Genomic DNA, 19,904 nt, shown 5'->3' with positions numbered 1-19,904 from the left:
CCAGTTTATACCCATTGCCCCTCGTCCTGTCCCCACGAGCCTTTGTGAACAGCCCCTCTCCAGCTTTCCTGGAGCCCCTTCAGGCACTGGAAGCTGCTCTAAGGTCTCCTCAGAGCCTTCTCTTCTCCAGGCTGAACAACTCTCAGCCTGTCCTCGCATGGGAGTTTCTCCAGCACTCGGATCATCCTTGTAGCGTCCTCTGGATCCATTCTGACAGCTCCATCTTCTTCTTACGTTGAGGATTCCGGAACTGGACACAATACTCCAGCTGAGGTGTCCCAGGAGAGGAACAGAGGGGCAGAATCCCCTCCCTCCCTGCTGCCCACGCTGCTTCGGGTGCAGCCCAGGCTAATTCCTGCATCAGGGTTCGTGTGTCTCCTGGGGGAAGCTGAGCGCCCTGCTCTGGCTCAAGATGCCCCGCAGGGGTCGCACTGGGGTTGTTCCCGGTCTCTTCGAGCCCCAAACCCCCCCCGCGAGGACGCTCGGGGCGGCGGGGGCGCTGCCAGACAAGGCCGCCAGAGGGCGCAGAGCGGCGGGGGCGGCCGAGGGGGCGGGGCCAGAGGGGAGATTGGCTGCACCCTGCTGGGGAAGGGGCCAATCTGGACGAGGGGCGTGGTTCAGAAAGGGGCGTGGCTAGGTAGGTGATTGACGAGAGGGGCGGGGCGAACCCGGGCGTGGGCGTGCAAGGGGCGGGGCCAGACAGGACGAAAGGATGTGTAGGAGGCGGGGCCAAGCAGGTGATTGGCAGAGTCGGATAAAAGGCAGGACCAATCAGGACGAAGAGCATGGTTCAGTAGGGGGCGTGGCCACACGGGGCCAGAGGCGGAGCCAGAGGGATGAGTGGCAGCGAAGGGCGGGACCAATCAGAGCAAAGGGTGTGTTTGAGCAGGGGGCGTGGCCAGGCTGGCCGAGGGGCGGGGCCAAGCGAGGAGAGGGCGGTGCGTTCGCAGCCATTGGGCTCAAGCGAGGGGCGGGGCCAGACGAGGAGCGGGCTTACCCTCTGGGGGCGTGGCCTGTCATTGGGGCGTGGTCTGCTCTGTCCATATGGGAGGGGGCGTCCATTTGTGGGCGTTGCCTGCCCATTTATGGCCATGCCCTGAGCATTGGAGGCGTCGCCAGACCGTACCGGCGCTCCGGTCCGTGCGGCGGTGCTGGTGGTGCCGGTGCAAAGGGGGCGGTCCCGGTGTATCTCGGGACGGATCCAGTCAGGATGAAGGGCGTGGTTAAATGAGTGCGTGGCGATGCGGGGCAAGGGGCGGAGCCAGAGGGATGAGTGGCAGCGAGGGGCGGGGCCTGGAGAGAGGCCTGGCTTGTTCATTGGGGCGTGGTCTGCTCTTTCTATCCGAGGGGCGGGGGGGGCGTCCATTTATGGGCGCTGCTCGGGGCGGTCCCGGTGAATCTCGGGGCGGTCCCGGTGAATCTCGGGGCGGTCCTGGTGTCTCTCGGGGCGGTTCCGGTTCCGGGCGCGGCGGCGCCATGAAGGAGTGCGAGTACCGGCAGATCCCGCCGGGGGGGGGCGGCCCCGGGGCCGGGTGCGATCGCCTCCCCGCCGCCGCCCCGCCTCGGCCCGGTGCCGCCCGCGGGCCCCGCCGCAAGTGGGAGGTGTTCCCGGGCCGCCCCCGGTTGTGCTGCGGCGGGCGGCTCCTGCTGGCCCGGCACAGCGGTGTCTTCGCCCTCACCCTCGGGCTGATCGTGGGCACCAGCGGCCTCTTCTTCGCCTTCGAGTGAGTGCGGGGCTGGGCCCCCCCGGGGTCGGGATGCTCCGCAGCGCCGGGGCCGTTCCCAGCTCCGAGCCGCGAGCCCCTTTCCCGATGGGGGAAGCCGGGGGGGGAGCTGGGAACCCCCCCGCGCCGTCGTGGTGGGAGGCGGTGGGATGGGGACCCCTCTGTACCCCCTGTGTGTCCCCCGAAGGACCCTCCCTGTCATCCCGGGACCCCCTTTATCCATCCTCCCCCCCAGGGATCCACCGCTCTCCCATCTCACACCCTTAAGACCTCTCTGCTGTTCCCCCCATTGCCCTCCCGAGGAACCGCCTCTCTTACAACCCCCCGCAGGGCACTCCTGCACTCCAGGCCCCCCTTTATCCATTCTCCGCTCTTGAAGGACCCCCATTGTCATCCACCCCCCAAAATGCAAATGTGAGGCAGAGCTTTCCCAGCTTGTGCTTTTGCTGAGCAGAGAAAGTCTCCAGCTCCCTGTCCCCGGTGTGTAATCGCAAACCAGCCCCAGGTCACAATACAGCGAGCCCAGGCGCGGCCATTATCTGCGGAGGTCCATGGTGGCTTGGCACAGCAGTGCCAGCACTGGAAAGCATCCTCATCCAAACATCTGGCGCACCGTGAAGGGCACACAAGCATCCAGAGACAGCGAAGCAGTGTGGGATCGAAGCCAAGTTCTCTCTCAGCTTCGCGTGTTGGAGCAAATGGGATTGCGTTTGCGCTGGTTTTGATCCCTGCTTGGCTTGGGGTGTTTCTGCAGGTGCTCTTGATGCTGTTGTGGAAGGTGGCCAGGCTTTGGGGCAGCTGACTGGCTTCTGAAACACAGTTCTGGGACTTCAGAAGGGCAAAGAAATTGTATACAGGGGTTCTACTGCCGTCCTTGTGCCGAAGACGTTGTCTTCCGGGTGCTTTTTGTATCGGGAACGGTGTGGGCGGGAGGAGCAGGGAAGGAAGTGTTCCCCTGGGCTTGGCACTGGTGAAGCTGCACCTAAATCTTGGTTTCAGTTTTGGGCCCCTCACTCCAATAAAGACCTTGAGGGGCTGGAGCGCATCCAGAGGAGGGAACGGAGCTGGGGAAGGGTCTGCAGCCCAGAGGTTATGAGGAACGGCTGAAGGACATGGGGCTGTTTAGGCAGAGAAGAGGATTCAAGGTGGAGACCTCATCAGGCTCTGCAGCTCCTGAAAGGAGGTTGGAGCCAGGTGGGTGCTGGGCTCTGCTCCCAAGTAACAAATGATAGGACAAAAGGAAATGCTTTCAAGTTGCGCCGGGAAAGGTTTATATTGGATATCAGGAGAAATTTCTTCACTGGCAGAGTGGTGAAGCCCTGACAGAGGCTGCCCAGGGCAGTGGTGGAATCTCCATCCCTGGAGGGGTTCAAAACCTATGTAGATGTGGAAGTCTGGGACATGGTTTAGCAGATACCGTGGGGCTGGGCTGATGGTTGGCCTGGGTGAGCTCAGACGTCTTTTCCAGTCTTAACGATTCTGAGATTGTGCTCCGGTGTTTCCTGGGGTGGCTCTTGCTAAGACCTTTCCAAAGGTCTTTGCAAAGCAGAGGTGCTTCATCCCCTCTCCCTGTGGTAATTCAGTGTGCAGCATGGTCTCTGAGAGCCAGTTCTGGAGCGATGGTTGGTAAGGATGCCTTTTGTTTTTCTTTCACAGCTGCCCCTTCCTCGCCAGCCACCTGACGCTGGCCATCCCCATCATTGCAGCCCTCCTCTTCTTCTTCATCATCAGCTGCCTGCTCCAGACCAGCTTCAGAGACCCCGGGATCTTGCTCCGGGACCTGGAAAAGCGGATTGGTGAGACTTCTGTTCCCTCTTCTGTGTGTGAGGTGGTCTGTACCTCTGTGTGTGTGCGTGCCATGGACATTCTGGGCTCGGTGAGTCTCTGGAAAAGAGGCCGGAATCTCGGATCACGATTCTTGACAGTGTCTGAAGAGTCCTGCTCCGCAGAATGCAGGGGGTGAGAAGGCAGGGTAATGAATTTAGGCAGGTTTTCTCTTTAAGATTATGATTGGCCATTGAACCTGCTGTGCCACAAGGCTTTCTTTGCTGTCGTGGTCCCTAACAGAATGCTAATGCTTGTCCCCGTCTAAATCTGCTCTGTCACGCTCTTCTGGTGGTGGCCAAGAAGGTCCTCTGATGCATCCCTGGGTATCCCGGATCTGTGGATGTGACCCATAGTAAGAACTGCTTTAGCAGAGCTGATGTGAGACGGCTTGAATCGCCCTGCTGAGGACAGTTGCAAAGTGATAATCCTCCATCTGACTCAAAAAATGGTTTTCAAACATCCTCAGAGCAATTATTTCTGTTTCTATTTGTATGTGCTTGAAGCAGCAATCTGGCTGCAGATGCTGCCTGCTGTGCCAGCTGGGCCTGTGGATGTAACCCACCAACTTTCCTCTTAGCACGCTCACGGTTACGTCTCTATTTTCAAAGCCTTCAGAGTTGGAAAGGTGCTCTTTTCAAGAGTAACTTCAATAAATGAATCACCCCCCAAATGCAAATGTGATGCAGAGCTTTCCCAGCTTATGCTTTGGCTGAGAAGAGAAAGTTTCCAACTCCCTGTCCCCGGTGAATAATCAAGTGCCAGCACACCCGGTGACAACTTAGTGTCCCTAAAAATGCTCGATGTTGACTTTGAGGAGGAGGAACCTTCTCGTTCTCCTGACAAATGCATGTCAGTTTTTACTGACCTCTGCCTGGAGCACAGACGTGCTGTGTCCTCCCCTGCTGGGATGGGAACGAGTCCCTGGAGCTTGGTGCTGCTGCGGTTACCCTGATTTCAGTAACCCGGACACTTAGAGCAGAGCAGGAACCACCCGTGCGTTTCCAGATGTTGTTGCCTCCTTGTATTGCGCTCCCTTAGGCACACGCAGATGAGTTGGTGTTACTGGGCACTTGAACTCTGCTGCTTTTATGCCCTCAGGCAGCATGGGGACCTCTACTTACCGCCCGCCAGCCCGCACGATGGAAGTGGTCATCAACAAGTATGTGGTGAAACTCAAGTACTGCTACACGTGCAAAATGTTCCATCCTCCGCGCCCCTCACACTGCAGCGTCTGCGACAACTGTGTGGGTAAGCTGGAAAGCGGGAAGGTGCTGTGTCTCGTGTGTGTGGCCTGTTCTGTTCCTGGACAGATTGCTTTTGGTTCTTGTGAAGGGAGATACTGAGCAGTCTTTCTTCTCATTGGTTCAAATGAAAGCGACACCAATGCAGTGGCTCACTGTCCAAGACTCCGTGTCTCTGCTTCCTCCAGTTCTAGGAGGATTGAGCAGCTTCCAGTCGCGAAAGGGGCTCCAGGAAAGCTGGGGAGAGGCCCTGGATCAGAGAGGGCAGGGATAGGACGAGGGGGGGTGGTTTTGGCTGAAAGAGGGGAGATTGAGGTGAGGTCTTAGGGAGAAATGTTTTGCTGTGAGGGTGGGGAGGCCCTGGCCCAGGCTGCCCAGAGCAGCAGTGGCTGCCCCATCCCTGGAGGGGTTCCAGGCCAGGTTGGATGGGGCTTGGAGCAGCCTGATCTGGTGGAAGATGTCCTTGCCCATGGCAGGGGGTGGAACTGGCTGGGCTTTGAGGTCCTTTCCAACCCAAACCATTCTGTGATTCTGAGAAATGTCTTTAAACCCCACCAAACACAAGGTTTGGTGCGGGCTCCTCGTTGTCTGTGACCTTGCTGTTGCCAGGCTGGTAGAGCTACCACCACAGATGCGGGTTGACACAATGCTTCACATAAAGCCTCAGAACAGAGAGGCAGAGTGTCATCCCTCGACCTGCTGGACACACTTCTTTGCCTCTGAGTAAGATCCTGAGGATTCCAGCAAAACCAATTGCGTGTCATCTTTAGATGTGATGATGATTGAAATCTTCTATTGGGGTCCTGAGAGAGATACGTGGTGTGGGATGTGCTGTGAGATGATGTGGTGTGGTGAGGAGCGTGGCTCTGTCAAAGAGCACAGCTGGATCATTTCCATTCCCTACTAGATCTCCATCTTTAGAAGTCAGGAACAAAATGTGCTGTAAGGACACATCCTGCAAGCAAAGCACCATTCAGCGTTAATTGGTTTGAAGAGCATCACCAGGAGTGGTATTTGGGGTAGTCCTGGGAGCTGAGAGGTGTTAACAGCATAATTACAGAGCTGTGTTTGGCCAGGGAGATCCCATTCCCTGGATGGCTGCTGGGAAAAAGCTTCCTCATCTTGTTTCCACTGCTAGAACTCGGTATCTTTCGTTTGCAGAAGATCTACCCAAAGGACCTATTGGGACAAAGGTGTGGTGGAGGAAAGGAGCAATGTTTGACTGGGCTGGCTTTAAGTTTACAGGAGCACCAGGTAGTTAGAAGTTGGTGGCTGAAGCCATGAGAAACTGTCCTGTATTCCTTTTGTATGCGGCATTGATACTGTCAGCTCTTTCCGAGGTCTGGGTGTTACCAGGAGATTAGAGGAATAGAAAGTGTCTTTGGTCCAACTCTGACCCACTGGAAAAAGTGAGAAGAGCCAGGGTGCGGAACTGAAACCATTGAGCAGAGGTCAGTTATCTGAACAACTGGGCAACCAAGAATTGAATCTGCACTGGCCGTGGGTAAAGAGATGACAATGAGACGTGGCCTCTTGGTTGTGAATCGCAATCTAAGTTAATTCTAGGATTTCAAGGGGTGAGGGAGGAGGCAATTTTGCTTTAGTGTGGCTTATATCAAATGAGATTTGTCCTCCAAGTTTCCAAAGGGTGTCTGTAACCCTGAAACCAGGCTTGTTTCATATTCCAGAAGTCGGGTTTGGGTATGTCGAGCTTATGGGCGTGAGGCAGAGCAGCCCAGCCTGCTTCTACACTGGGGTGCTTGTTTCCTACAGGGATGGCTGTGAGGAAGGTGACTGCTGGGTGCTAAGTGGTCCCATTGCAAGCTGCATGTATTGTCTTGCTTATTCTGAGGGACCAGAGGAGGCTGCTGGATTTCTTGAGTTTAAAAAAGGAAGAGGCAAAGGCAAAAAGGAAGCCCGCACCTTGATGGGGACGTTGTCAGCCACACTTGTTGTTGAAAGTGCCCTGGTGAAACCCTTTGTGTGCATCAATGTGGTGTTGGCTGTCTGTCTTTTGGGAGCATCTTCATCCACCACAAGAGGATTTTTTGTTTTCTCTGAACTTGAATTTCCTCCTGGCCTCTTCCATCTCTTTAGAACCAGACTGTCGTGGGAAGAGAGGCCATGGAGTACGACCCGGAGCTGGCCCTTCAGGAGGCTATAAAGGGCAGCGGGCTTAGGCTGGGGTGTTGACCTCAGCACAGCCAGTTGCACCTTAAATAGATGAGATGGAAGTGTTCCTCCCTGGAGGATGAGCAGTGTTTCCTCATGAATGAGGATGGAAAGGTCTATGCTTGTTTGTTGTCTTGAACGCTCTGGACTGGTGGTGGAGGAATTGGAATCACTTGTGCGTTGAGTTTTGGGAGATGGGGACAGGCATGGCGAGTGTCTAAAGTGTGAACTTGAGGGGTGAGAGCAACCTGCAGCTGCAGGTAGGGTCAGTGGAGCCCCCTGTGATGCCTATTGGGTGTCGCTGTGTTCTGTGCCCGCCCCCCCAAAGTCAGTTGCCGGTGATGTCACAGTTGTGCCCTGCTACCCTGGGGATGCTCAGGAGGAAGGGGCAGTTAGACTGTCAGTTAGAGTGAGTCTGTCAGGTGGTGTGGTGGTGGCAGCCAGGCTGGTGGTGGTGCATCTGCACAGTTTGGTGACTGCTTGAAGCCATGCCTCGTATGCGCATGCAGTTTGACTGTGTGTACCCATGGTGCATCTGCAAGAACCGCCGCCATGGGCCGAAGGAGCAGACACAGTCGGGTATTCGTAGACCTCGTATTCCGGGATTACGCAGTGCAAGGCCTGGTACACCGAGACCTCGCACTCCGGGAGCACGCACTCCGAGACCTTGTACTCCGAGACCTCCTACTCCGGGAGTGCACACTCTGAGAGTGCATACTCCAGCAGCTCACACTTCGAGAACACATACTCCAGGAGCGCAGACTCCAGAAGCGCATTCTCTGAGAGAACGCACTCCACAAACAAATACTCCAGAAGTGCAGTCTGTGAGAGTGCGTACTCCAGAAGCAAATAGTCCAGGAGTACATACTCCGAGAGCGCGTGCTAAGAGACATCGCGTCCAGAGGATTATCTTGGTCAAGGTACTGGTACCATGGTAGTGCAGGCAGTGCAACTCCAGTAGAGCCATTTGAAGAATTGGGAGAGGTTTGGGCTGGGGGAGGGCTGAGAGGTGGGAGGTTGAATCCTGCGCCCGTGGAGACAGTGTGGATGCGGTGTGTTGGTGGTTCTGGATGTTGGGGCTGCCAGGATCTGACCCAGCCTGAGCTCTTGGTAGCTCCGGAGGATGTGGGAGGGACTAGAAATAGCAAAGGTGAGCACAGCCTCTCCACTTTGAGGGTTGCTTTTTGGAAGCATTAATGCTTGGTTGATAATGGCTTTTGCAATCAAGACACGGTGTTTTTCCTGCGTCGTTTTCCATTTGCCATGACTCCTGTGTAGAGGTTCCCTGCCTGCCTTGGCATGGTTGGTGTTTCCCAGCAGGTTGAAAGGTACTGGGAAACAGACTGGGAAAGCTGCTGACTTGGAACCCGGGTCCTTCTACTGGGTTGCTGTTGGTGTCACCAGCCTGTTAAGCTCCTGCTGCTGTCACCAATTTCCAGCTTGTTGAACTTGGTAGAAAGGGTACAGAAGGGTTGGGGAAGGATGGGTGGTTTTATTCTCTCCCCTGATTTCAGTGATTTATATCCAATATGACCATGATTGCAGCTGAATGATTCCTAGGGAAAATGACTCCCCTTTCCCAGCATTGTCTGTCACTAATATCAATTTTCTCGCCAACGTGGTGATAGGATGAGAGGAAATGGCCTCAAGTTGCTCGAGGGGAGTTTTAGATTGGATATCAGGGAAAGCTGCTTTACTGGCAGAGTCTGCCCAGGGCGGCGATGGAGTCCCCATCCCTCGAGGGGTTCCAAACCCATGTGGACGTGGCACTCTGGGACATGGCTGAGCAGGCACGGTGGTGCTGGGCTGATGGTTGGACTGGATGAACTTAGAGGTCTTTTGCAACTTTAATGATTGTGTGATTCCCTGGCTGTGGAGACTGCTTGCCCTTGCCGTTGGGCACAGAGGGGTTGGAGACAGGAGGGCAGAGCACTCTCTTCTAGCAAGACCTCGTTTCTTCACTTCAGTGAGGTCTCATCCAGCTTCAGCCTCAGGGGAGTGAGCAGTTGGTTCTCTGAGCCTGCAGGATGCTGTCAACCAGCGTTGCCACTGGTCAGCATCTTCTCCACTTGCTGACTTCCAGGCCCCAGGGGCTGGGTGGTCCCCATCCTCTGGCCAGACTGGAGAGAAAGACCTGGGGGTGCTGGTCGATGAGAAGCTCGAGATCAGTGACCAATCTGTATTCAGTCCGAGATGGGGGTTAAAGACTGTGCCTGGGATTCATTTAGAGGTCACTATGCCCAAACCAGTCCTTGCTTTAGGTGGAAAACTGGCATTTGGAGGCTTGTAGCATTTTCAGGAATTCTGGTGGACTCGTGTCCTGTCCTGGCTCCAGGCAGGGGTAGTGCAGGTCAGGGCGTCCTTGGAAAGTTGCATTCATTCACTCATTGCATCCTGCCTGCTCTGAAACCCAGGACCTGGCTTTCAAGCCTGACAAATTACTTTTTCATGGATCTGGGGAAATTTGATTTAGAAACCTTTATTCTACAAAAGGCCACAGACACAAAGCACGTGTGAAAAAAGGCAAAAGTGGAACTGCAGTCTGGAACGCTGTGGCTGTCAGTGGCTCTGCCCAGTGTTACTGCATCAATATGAGTTAATTGAAACGTGTAAGTGTAAATGAACTGCCTGTAGTGTTTTGGGAGGCCTTGTTATATGTGAAGGAAGCAGTGTTTCTTCTGAATATTTAAATTTTCAGCCTAAATTTACCTTGTTATGGACTGTCTGGACACTGAACTACCAGCTACTATGGGGAAAAGCCGCTTACACTGATAATCCATCTTTCTTACTGATCCTTCCCTGGTTCTTGCCTGTCCTGTGGCCACAGGAGAGATGTCGGCATTCAATGACTTCTCGTTCGATGTGTTTTGTGAAAGGTCTGTAGGTTCTAGGAAGAGGCAGATGAGCTTCTGCTGCTCTGCACCAACGTGTTGTGAAGCTATAGTAGCCTTCGAGTGTGGAAAGGGGCTTCAGGAAAGCTGCGGAGGGGCTCTTGATCAGGGAGGGCACCGAAGGGACAAGACGGAAGGATTTTAAGCTGAAAGAGGGGGAGATTGAGATGAGATCTTAGAAGAGATGCTTTCCAAGGCAGTGGTGGCTGCCCCACTGCTGGAGGTGTTCAAGGCCAGGTTGGATGGGGCTTTGAGCAACCTGACCTAGTGGAAGGAGTTGGGAACTGGATGGGCTTTGAGGTCGATTCCAACCCAAACCATTCTACGATTCTGTGATTCTATGAAGTTTTCTTCTGGGATTTTGGGATTTTGTGAACAATTCCTGTGTGTAGCTGGATGTACCTCACGTGTCACAACTTGCCTTGCAGCCTTCAAGCGCCACAGATCAGATGGGGAGGATGAAGCCTCAGCCGTATGGAGGAACCAACGCCCCCCCACAAGAGCAGGGAGCTCAGGCGGGGCCACAGCAAGGACACGGCTCTCCAGGACAGCCCGACGGGTCACAGACTGCTCAGCAGCAGCAGTCTGCCTCCTCCCAGCAGCGCTTCCTCTCTCCTCAGGTAGGTCTGCTCTGCTTTGTTTCCATCTGTGAGGGATTCTTAAAGAAACTTGGGCAAATCCTTTCCTTTGCGCGTTCATGTTAGTTGAACTAAGGTCAGCGAGCTGGTTGGAATGATGATGGTAGTGACTGTGCTGCCTTCTCTCTTGTGTCGAGAGCTGTATCTCTGAGATGTGGTGGTTGTAACAGGTTAAGCTGTGCTAATGCAGCAGTTTGGAGGACTAGTGTCGTGTAAATGCTGCCGGTTGGCGATAGCAGTCTGAAGGATTTTTGTACTGGAGTGGTTGTGGCTGTGAAAGTTCTCCAAGGGCTGTAGAGAACTGCTTGGATGAGCACAGTAGCAGAGCACAGTTTGCAGAGCAGCACAGAGATGGTGATGGGAGAGTTTGCTCTGAAATGTAAAGCTCTGCTTTAGGGAGGAGAAATAAAGCAGCAAATGCAGGGAATTGAGAAGAAAAGAATGAATCAGTTTTCCTTGTGTATACGTAAATTGCATTTATTTTCAACAGGGCTTAATAGTGTTTTAATAGTTGTTCCTGGTTGTGTGAAAAGCTAGCTGGGACCTTTCAGCAGATGTTTTAATGCAGGATTAAAATGGATGTTTTAATGTACATGCCTTGTTTGTGCCGTGAAGCGCTCAGAGTGACATGTCATATGACCTTAGAATAAGATCAAGAAGATAAGTGGGCAGCCTCCCAGGACAGTCCGTGTCTTTCAGGATCTGTAAGAAGGGAAATCCAGAGCATTACTGTGACTCATCTTCTGGTGAAGAACGTAGGAAAAGCGAAGCCGCTGAAGTAATTGAAGCAATTGCTCTAGCTCAGAACAGTGGGAAGTCCTGTTCAGCAGCATTGTTGATGGAGCCTTCCTGAATCCTACCAATCAGCGCCCTCTGACTCAGATGATAGGAATTAGTCGCTCTGCTTAGCAGAAGTGGCTCTTTCTCAGTACCAAGTGGGAGTTTGTTTTATGCCTTGTGGTTAAATATATTTGGCCCCTTTTGAGTTTTCCCTTTCCCAAACAGTTTAAGAAAAGAGAGCCATCTCCACTGTAAGGGTGAAGGAACCTGGAAATGAGGGAATCTGATCCACTTTAAATGTTTAAATAGCACCCAGTTTTTGATAGTGTGTTATAGAAGTTTGCAACAAAATGAGTGCAGCTTTTAGAATAGCTTGGCTGTAAAGCTTGTTTCTGTTTCAAACAGGCTTTCTTTCCAGTCATCTTGTTTTCTTGGCTTTATCACCAAGTAATTTGTATTTGAGGATCATAGAATCACGGAATGGTTTAGGTTAGAAGGGACCTCAAAGCCCTCAAAACCATTTCCAACCCCGTGCCATGGGCAGGGAGACCTGCCACTGGGTCAGGTTTTCAGGTTAAACCCGCTTGCCTTTGTTCTATCCTTCCCTCCCTGATCCAGAGCCCCTCCACAGCTTTCCTGGAGCCCCTTTCAGTACTGGAGGCTGCTCTAAGGTCTCCCTGGAGCTTTCTCCAGGCTGAACAAGCCCAATGCTTTCAACCTGTCCTTGTACAGGAGGTGCTGCAGCCCCTCAGGTCATCTCCGTGACCCTACAGACAGTGGGGCAGGGCCCCCCAGACAGCAGCCAGGTGCTCTTTAGCTCAGCCGGCCCCGCTGTGCTTTTGGGCCTTCTCTTGCCCGCTAAATGAAAAAAGGAGCCCTTATTCTTGCCAGTGTTTCCTCATTCCTTGCTTTCCAGCTGCGATCTGGTAGAACAAGACCAAGTCTTTGGCCTTTACATGTTAATATTGTACAGCAACATCAATGTTGGAGTTTTAAGTAGTGAAGGGGGAATTTTCTCCATCTCGTGAAGTGGTGATCTGGATGGGGACATGTCAGGTTGTTCAGGTCCTGTGAGCTCTTGCTCTTTGGTTAGGATCTGCTTGAGAGACCTCACGTTGGTTGTTCTGGGTGGGGGGCTTCAGGTATCTTCCTGGGGGTGGTTTTTGTGTCACTACCTAAAGTTTTCCTGATGATGTTCCCATATTCAGACTTTGAACAGCAGAAGAGTCCAAGGGGAGAAACCTCATCCCTTCTCTGGGCAACTTATTTTCATCTGGATGTGGAATGGGAATTGTTTTACTCTGAGTATTTTGCACTATTTGGAAAGTGCTTGTGCTTATCCAGCTGCGTTTCACTTGGGTTCATCTCTGGTTTCAGGCCCTAAAGTGTCTTGGCAATGGCAGGAAGGGGTATAACCAACTGCAACCAAATTCCTGATCCAGATTTAACTTCCAAACGTGTGTCCTGGTCTCGGATCTTCACAGTATGGGTTTAACAAAACTGGGTTTTGTTGGGAGGGGAGAAGGGTGAGGTTGTGGGGTTTGGTTGGTGCAGAAGGAGCCCTCCTGTGCGTATCCCCAGCAGTGTGGTCTATGTCTGTGTTTGGTTGACTCTTCCTTTTTTCAGCCAGGTAGGTTCTGAGTTTGGGCATTTGGGAGGCTGTTGGGGAAGCACCGTTTGGATTCTCTCTTCTTCCACAGTGGTCACTTCAGCTTGTGTGCTCTGTAGGTACTTGGAGTGGAATAAAGTTGAGCTCTGTCAGCTGCGTCCCCTGACCTGGAACTAATCGACGCAACAGGCAGAAACGCCGCAGAGAGCTGAGTGCTGCCGAGGGAGGGGCAGCCCAGGAAAGGAACCCTTTCTTGATATCATTTGAGCTCCAAATTGACCATTTTGACCATCTCTTTTGGGAGAGGGGAGAAGAACCATTTAGAGTTGAATTTGCTGGTTACTTCAGGCTCCTCTTTCCACATGAGGATTTCTGCTTCTGTTTGGTTTGGCTTTGGCCTTTTGAGCTTGTCTTCTTGCTTGCCTTGAGAGGGATTAGAGCTGTGTGTGTTTCAGAGCAGGGTGGCTGCACGCTGGGTCCCGGGCATGACCGGGGGTGTGCAGAGAACTGCCAGCAGCCAGGGCTCCACTGGGGAGAGCAGGAGCTGGAACACCAGGCTTAGCGGGATCAGTCAATTGCGCTTTCTGCTGGCAAGGAAGGTTTCTGTCCCAAATTATGGTAATATAGGGAGCTGGAAATCTTTTCTTCCTGAAAGCTGAGGCTTCACTGCCAGAGCTTATCATTGTGTGTGTGATTGTGACCATCACTTTTGTGTGGTTTCTTGGGAAGGCTGTGTGTGTGTTTGTTTTAATCTGTAATTTTACTAAAGATTTCCACAGCAATGAAGAGCTCAGATTGCCGCTTGCAAAGTCACCCTCTGGGACATGGGGAGCCCTCTGCCTTTGCCACAGACCAGCGTCCCTTTCGAGATGATGCCGCGTGGAGCTGCCTATGCAGCCTCACAGGAGCCTGTGCCGACAGTGGGTTGTGCTATGCTCGATGCCGGGCTCATTCCCTGTTTCTGTTCTGGTCGTGAGCGGCTCAGCTCTGCTTCGTGCCTGCACACCTCACACAGATTCCCCTAACCCTCAGCCTTTCATTTCCTTAGGATCTAATTTGGTTACGGAGGCTACTGAAAAAGAAGATGCCGAACTCAGCATGGAGGCGGGTAGAGGGGACGTCTGGCGTCTTGATCAGGAGAAGACGGGTTCTTGTTCTTCCAAGCCGGGCTGGCGTGAGAAGGCGGGTCAGTGTTTAATCGGCATGTAGGATGACCAGTTGTGGTCTGGGATCCTGAACAATAGCCCTGTGCTCTGTCACACGCATCCCCTGTGCTGCCACAGCCTGGGAATACGGAGCCACTCCTCGCGCCGTGGCTGCTGAAGCACACACCTCACGGGTGACCCTCGCTTTTGAGCAGCTCATTGCTGTAGAGCAGGGAAATCACTTTTTCACTTCCTTTTTGCTGCTGACTTGGTGTCATTGGAGACACTTGAAAAGGTGCCAAAGCCTCTTGTCAGTCCGATGTTGGACACAGTAACCTCGACCTCTTCCCTTTCCATCCAAACTTATCCTGCCAGAGGTCCCGCACCATGCGAGGGAGGGAGAGCCCATGTTAGTGTGACCTTCAGCTGCCGCGTGGGGCAGTCGCAGGGAGAAACGAGGGTGTTTAACTGCAGCTGACAACACTGCGTGTGTTTTAAATGCTGCCACACCTGAGCTTTTGGTTGATGGGAATCATTTTGGGTGAACCAACAGATGTGATCTATCTGGACTCCTGTAAACCTTTGACGCCGTCCCCCACAATATTCTTCTCTCTAAACTGGAGTGAGATGGGTTCGATGGGTGGACAGTAGGGTGGATAAGAAACTGGTTGGATGGTCTTATTCAAAGAGTAGCGGTCAATGGCTCAAAGTCCAGATGGAGATCCTGACGAGTGGTGTCCCTCAGGGGTCCGTACTGGGACCGGTGCTGTTCAATATCTTCATCAACGATATTGAGATCAAGATTGAGTGCACCCTCAGGAAGTTTGTGGTGGTGTAGTTGCCACACTGGAATGACAGGATGTCATCCAGAGGGACCTGGACAGACTGGAGAAGTGGGGCTCTGAGAACCTCTTGAGGTTCAGCAAGGCCAAGTGTAAGGTCCTGCACCTGGGTTGGGGCGATCCCTGTTTTCAGTAGACGATGGGAGACGATGTGATTGAGAACAGCCCTGCAGAGAAGGACTATGGGGTGATGGTTGATGAGAAGCTCAACATGAGCTGGCAATGTGCACTTGCAGCCCAGAAACCAACCGTGTCCTGAGCTGCATCAAAAGCTGTTCCTCTCCGGTGAGACCTCGTCTGGAGTATTGTGTCCAGTTCTGGAGTCCTGAACGTAAGAAGGACATGGAGCTGTTGGAACGGGTCCAGATGAGGCTATAAAGATGATCAGAGGCTGGAGCAGCTGAGAGAAGAGAAGGCTCAGAGAAGATCTTATAGCGACCTTCCAGTACTTGAAGGGACTACAGGAAAGTTGGAGTTCATAAAGGCTTGTGGGGACAGGATGAGGGGGAATGGGTAAAAACTGGAGAGTGGCAGATTTAGACTGGACATTAGCAAGAATTTCTTCACCATGAGAGTGGTGAGACACTGGCCCAGGTTGCCGGGGGAAGGTGTGGCTGCCCCATCCCTGGAGGTGTTCAAGGTTGGATGGCCTTCGGGCAGCCTGATCCAGTGGGAGGTGTCCCTGCCCGTGGCAGAGGGGTTGGAACTGGATGATCTTTAAGATCCCTTCCAACCGTAACTATTCTATGACTCTATGAGAAATGCACTCTTCTTTGTGATATGGGAGATCATAGTCCCGTGTCTTTTTCCTTTGGCCTGATCTGTTTCTCTGTGTGTTGCAGGACCTGTCTGGCTCAATAGATGATGTCCCCGTGGGGACGGAAGGAGCCCTGAGTCCTGGAGTAAGCACGTCAGGGATATCCAGCAGTCAAGGAGAGCAGAGTAACCCAGCTCAGTCTCCTTTCTCTCTGCATACGTCTCCTCACCTGCCAGGCATCAGAGGACCCTCCCCATCCCCGGTCAGGTCTCCAGCCAGCGTTGCTCAGTCCCATTCGGATCCGCTTTCACCTGCTGCAGTACCAGGTAATGCTGCTTGGCGCGTGTTGATCTTCTGGTGGAGCTGCTTCGTGCAGCTGGAGAGTGAATTCCAATGGCCAGTGGGGAGGAATTGGCCCCTGTCAGTGCTGTGTGGCTCTTGAGGTCCTGTGATCTCTTTGTTGGCTTTAAAATGCCTTTAACTGTTAAAGGATGCAGTAGGATGGGTGAGAAGGCTGGTAAAGCCGCACTGTCATCTCGCTGGGTGAGCGTGACTGATGTTGCTCTTGTTTTCCTTCGCTGTGGCTAACATAGCCTGCTCCCCAAGTTGTTTGTAGTTCTGGTGTTTAATACTCTTGCCTCGTGGGCTTTGTGGTGTGGAATTCTTGTGATTAACCCCTCTCTTGTTTGCTCCTTAATAGCAACCATCTGTTAGTGATCTTTTTTAAGTATTTGCTGATAGGAGATTTTTATGGTGATTCATAAACTAACTGGTAGAGCGATGTTGTCTGTGTCTTTGTATCTCGTCAGGAGGCTCTCCTGGGCAGCCAAACCACAATGAGATGTCCAATGCCAACTATCCCAGTCTGGGAATTGGAAGAAGCCTGAACCCAATGATAGCACAAGAAGCAGCTGCTGCTGCCATGCACACAGCTGCCAACTCCATCCAGACCAGGTGAGGAACAAGGTTTCCCCTGGTCCTTTTCCTGTGTCGCATCTCTGTTTCTGAGCTGTGGATGAAATAACCAAAAGCGGAGTAAGACTGAACATACATTTCTTTGAAGGTTTGCCCTCCTTGAAGACTTGTTCATCAGTCTTAAGACTGTATTAGTTGTCTGACTGGGCCTTGTGCTCTTTATCCTGACTTAGGGGCTGCTTCTGCAGTCTCTGGTGTTCCTGTGCCTCCCAACAGTGCCCACACGGCAATAAAGGCACCAAAGCGTGTCCTGAGTGACGAGCTGGAGCCACAGTTGTGTACAGGGGGTTGTGATACATGTGAAGTGATGAGTATCAAAAAGGAAAGAAATGAAAACCATTGAAGGTGGCGGGAGCTCTGCACTGCATCTCTACAGAGAAATGATTCTCGCTTTCACGTGCGGAACAGAGGTGTTTGCAGGTCTGTTCTTCGCAGGCAATGACTACAATGAAGTTTGTTTTGCGAGTGCAGCAGAACGAGACTGAGGGTGAAACTATTCAGAACTGAACTCCCTCTTCCGAACTAGTTTGCATCCCCTTTTCTGTTGAGAAGGAGACTCAAGCTCTGGGGTAGCTGAGCTGTCGGAGAGCACCCGCTCTTTGGCCTTTTGCTGGAAAAGGGCTCTGGGGAAAGTCAGTCCTCCACTTCCTGTGTAGTGGAGCACCTTTGAGGAAACCTGCTTCTTTGGATCTTAATGCTCAGCATTTTGGTAAACATCTTTCTTCCTTGCTTTCTCTAGGCCTCCTGGTTATCCCAACATGAACCAAGGAGGAATGACGGGCATTGGAGCTCCTTCTGGCCAGGGAATTAACTGTCTGGCCCGCATGATGAACCCCCAGGGCCCGCCCTGTGCGATGGGTGGGAACGTGTCTAACAACTCCGCAGGTAAGCCTGGGCCGGCTGTCAGGCATTGCATTGATTTCATTGTCCCGGACTGAAAATGGGTGTTAAAGATTCTTTTAACTTCCTAGGGATGGCGGCAAGCCCTGAAATGATAGGCCTTGGGGAGGTCGAATTACCATCTGCATCTAAAACGAAGAATGAGGCAGACGGGACACGAAAAGCAGAATCCAAGTCAAAGGTAAGATGTTTTGGTTTTCCTCAGGAGTTCCATTCTTTTCAGCATCCAGGGAGATAAAACCGTGACACGGTAACTGGAACAGGGCATCTGTCTGGTAGTGAGTGTGGTTCCTGAGAGACCTTGATTGGGTTCCTCCTCCTTACCCTGGAGAGACTTCTCGCTGGAGAGAAGTTGTCCTTGTAGCGTGTGATCTGATTGCTTCTTGCAACTATGATTTAAACTTGATTTGGATGAGCAAGTGGGACGCCCTGTTTTGGACTAAAGAAATAATGGTCTTGAAATCTGTGTTTTGGAGAGGGCTCTGCAATAACCCACTAAATCCATGTGTTACGAAGTTGTGTGGAGGAGCCTGGATGGTGGGGCTGCCATCCCCTGCAGAGACCCAGCGACCACGAAAGGGACTTCACTATCAGATTCTTTGTGTCCTCCCCTTTTTGTGACTCACGAGTTCAAGCCTCTCTAGAATTCCCGAGAGATGCCCGGCATGCTATAGTTCTGCATTCTCGTTGCAATTATGGGCCATGAATAACTGGGGAGAAGGTACCTATGCAGATAGACCTTTTGGGTCACCTACCCAAGTCCCCAGGTCCTACCAAGAGGTACTCAGCATGTGGCTTGAATCCAAAGTGTGAAGGTAAAAACCACATTGTTGAAGTGCTCAGGGTAGGAAGATTGAATTAGGCTTGATGTGGCTGGGCTTGAACTGTCCCAAGGACAGATCCGTGTTGGAATAGTGGTTCCGAAAGGTTCTTCAGGATTAATCAGGGAACAAGTGAGGGTTTTACTTCTGGCATTCATAAACCATTCAGAAATGGAGAAGAGTGTTTCCCAATCCTTTAGGAGTCACCAATTACAAACGTGTGGTAGAGCTGAGTCTTTCCTACAGGAAAGTCCTTTCTGCGGGCAGACTCCTGCCCCCCAGGCTTCCCTGTCAAATCCACAAGGGAACGACCAGCCAGCCGCAAGGAATTGGTCTTGGCTTGTGACACTGAAAGACGGATCCAGCTTTGCGTTGGATAGGACTAACGATGGGACGAGTCTTGCCGTGTCACAGGCCATGCCATGGGGCGTATCCTCTGGCTCTGAGCAGCTCTCCCCACTGAGGTTTGGGTTGCCTGTTTCCGAGTAGATCATCTCCTATCTGTGGTGTTTTTCTTCTCCCTGTAGAATTACAAGCGGCCGATGGACGGCGACTACGGCCCACCCGCCAAGCGGCACAAAGGAGATGTGCAACGTCCCATATAGCACCGGGCAGGGGCAGACGCCGCAGCAGCTGCCTCCAGCGCAGAGCCAGCAGCCGAGCCAGCAGCCAGCGGCGCAGCCATCTCCACAGCAGGACCTGTATAACCTGTAGGGGAGCACCTTCTCCGCTGCTGACCGTCACTCTGCTGCTCAACTGATAGTTTATTTGTTTCCTCATTTTCGTTTTCTTTCTAATAGAGGTGTGAAAAAGTTCTAGGTTCAGTTGAAGTTCCTGATGTTCCACGTGTTAAGAATAAATATACATTAAATCTTGGTAAGGTGTTTGTCAGGGGGGTTTTTATGAGCAGGACAGGGAGGTGACTTTGGTGCTGGCAGGTCTTGGTGCTGTGATGATGTAGGTCAGCAAGGCATGGAGAACCTTCAGGGTCCTGTGCTTTGTGGCCGCTTTGGAGGCTGATACCACGTGGTCTGGCTTTACTTTGTCCCTTTGGTTTGTTTTGGTGATGGAGGCTTTGTTTCGTGCTGCGTAGGCTCGGGTAGGAGCAGATTTGCAGCAGGAGGGGAAGCTGAGGCAGAGGCAGAGACGTGTGGTGCGCAGGGTGGAAAAGGCTCGGAAGGGACCTGCTCCCTTTGAGCTCTGTCAAATGCACCATTTCATCTCCTTTGCATTTTCTTAGACGCGTGGTGTGGACTCTGACTTCAGAGGAGGGGATTTCCAGCAAACAGCCAAAGTCCAGGTTCTTGATAGGACGAGGAGGAACAGTTATAAACTGCAGAGGGGCAGATTTAGGCTTGATACAAGCAAGAATTTCTTCACCGTGAGAGTGGTGAGACACTGGCGCAGAGCAGCCCACTGAGCCAGCTCTGTCCCTTCTCCAGTTGCCACATGGCACCGAATCCCAGGAAGGCGAACGTGCTCTCGGAGTAAGCAGCTGCCATAAATACGTTGGCAGGGCTGATGGGGAAGAGAAGAGCAGCGAGGAAAGCCAGCCTGCGACAGCGTGGCACAACGCAGCCCA

The 19,904-nt window shown here is 52.7% G+C and overlaps 1 protein-coding gene across 1 annotated transcript; it reads left to right on the top strand.

Moving 5' to 3' along the window:
* Positions 1-1,452: 1,452 nt before the first annotated feature.
* LOC128854321 (AT-rich interactive domain-containing protein 1A-like) lies at positions 1,453-19,202 on the top strand. Its single transcript, XM_054086744.1, has 9 exons — positions 1,453-1,724; positions 4,650-4,710; positions 10,284-10,475; positions 13,931-14,068; positions 15,712-15,952; positions 16,436-16,580; positions 17,341-17,486; positions 17,573-17,682; positions 18,850-19,202. The coding sequence occupies exons 1-9, from the start codon at positions 1,477-1,479 to the stop codon at positions 18,925-18,927; spliced, it is 1,359 nt and encodes a 452-aa protein (XP_053942719.1). The 5' UTR covers positions 1,453-1,476; the 3' UTR covers positions 18,928-19,202.
* Positions 19,203-19,904: the final 702 nt, after the last annotated feature.

Source organism: Cuculus canorus, chromosome 22 (genome assembly GCF_017976375.1).
Source record: "Cuculus canorus isolate bCucCan1 chromosome 22, bCucCan1.pri, whole genome shotgun sequence".
NCBI lineage: Eukaryota > Metazoa > Chordata > Aves > Cuculiformes > Cuculidae > Cuculus > Cuculus canorus.
Note: the sequence above shows the minus strand (reverse complement) of the source record. Positions and strands in the feature narration are given on the sequence as shown.

What these genes read in the sequence shown, in the direction of transcription:
- LOC128854321 (XM_054086744.1), top strand. Translation starts at nt 1,477, where the DNA reads ATGAAGGAGTGCGAGTACCGGCAGATCCCGCCGGGGGGGGGCGGCCCC. An exon ending in GGGCTGGCGTGAGAAGGCGG is followed by an intron (nt 14,069 to 15,711) that starts GTCAGTGTTTAA and finishes TGTGTGTTGCAG; the next exon opens with GACCTGTCTGGCTCAATAGA. An exon ending in GCCAACTCCATCCAGACCAG is followed by an intron (nt 16,581 to 17,340) that starts GTGAGGAACAAG and finishes TGCTTTCTCTAG; the next exon opens with GCCTCCTGGTTATCCCAACA.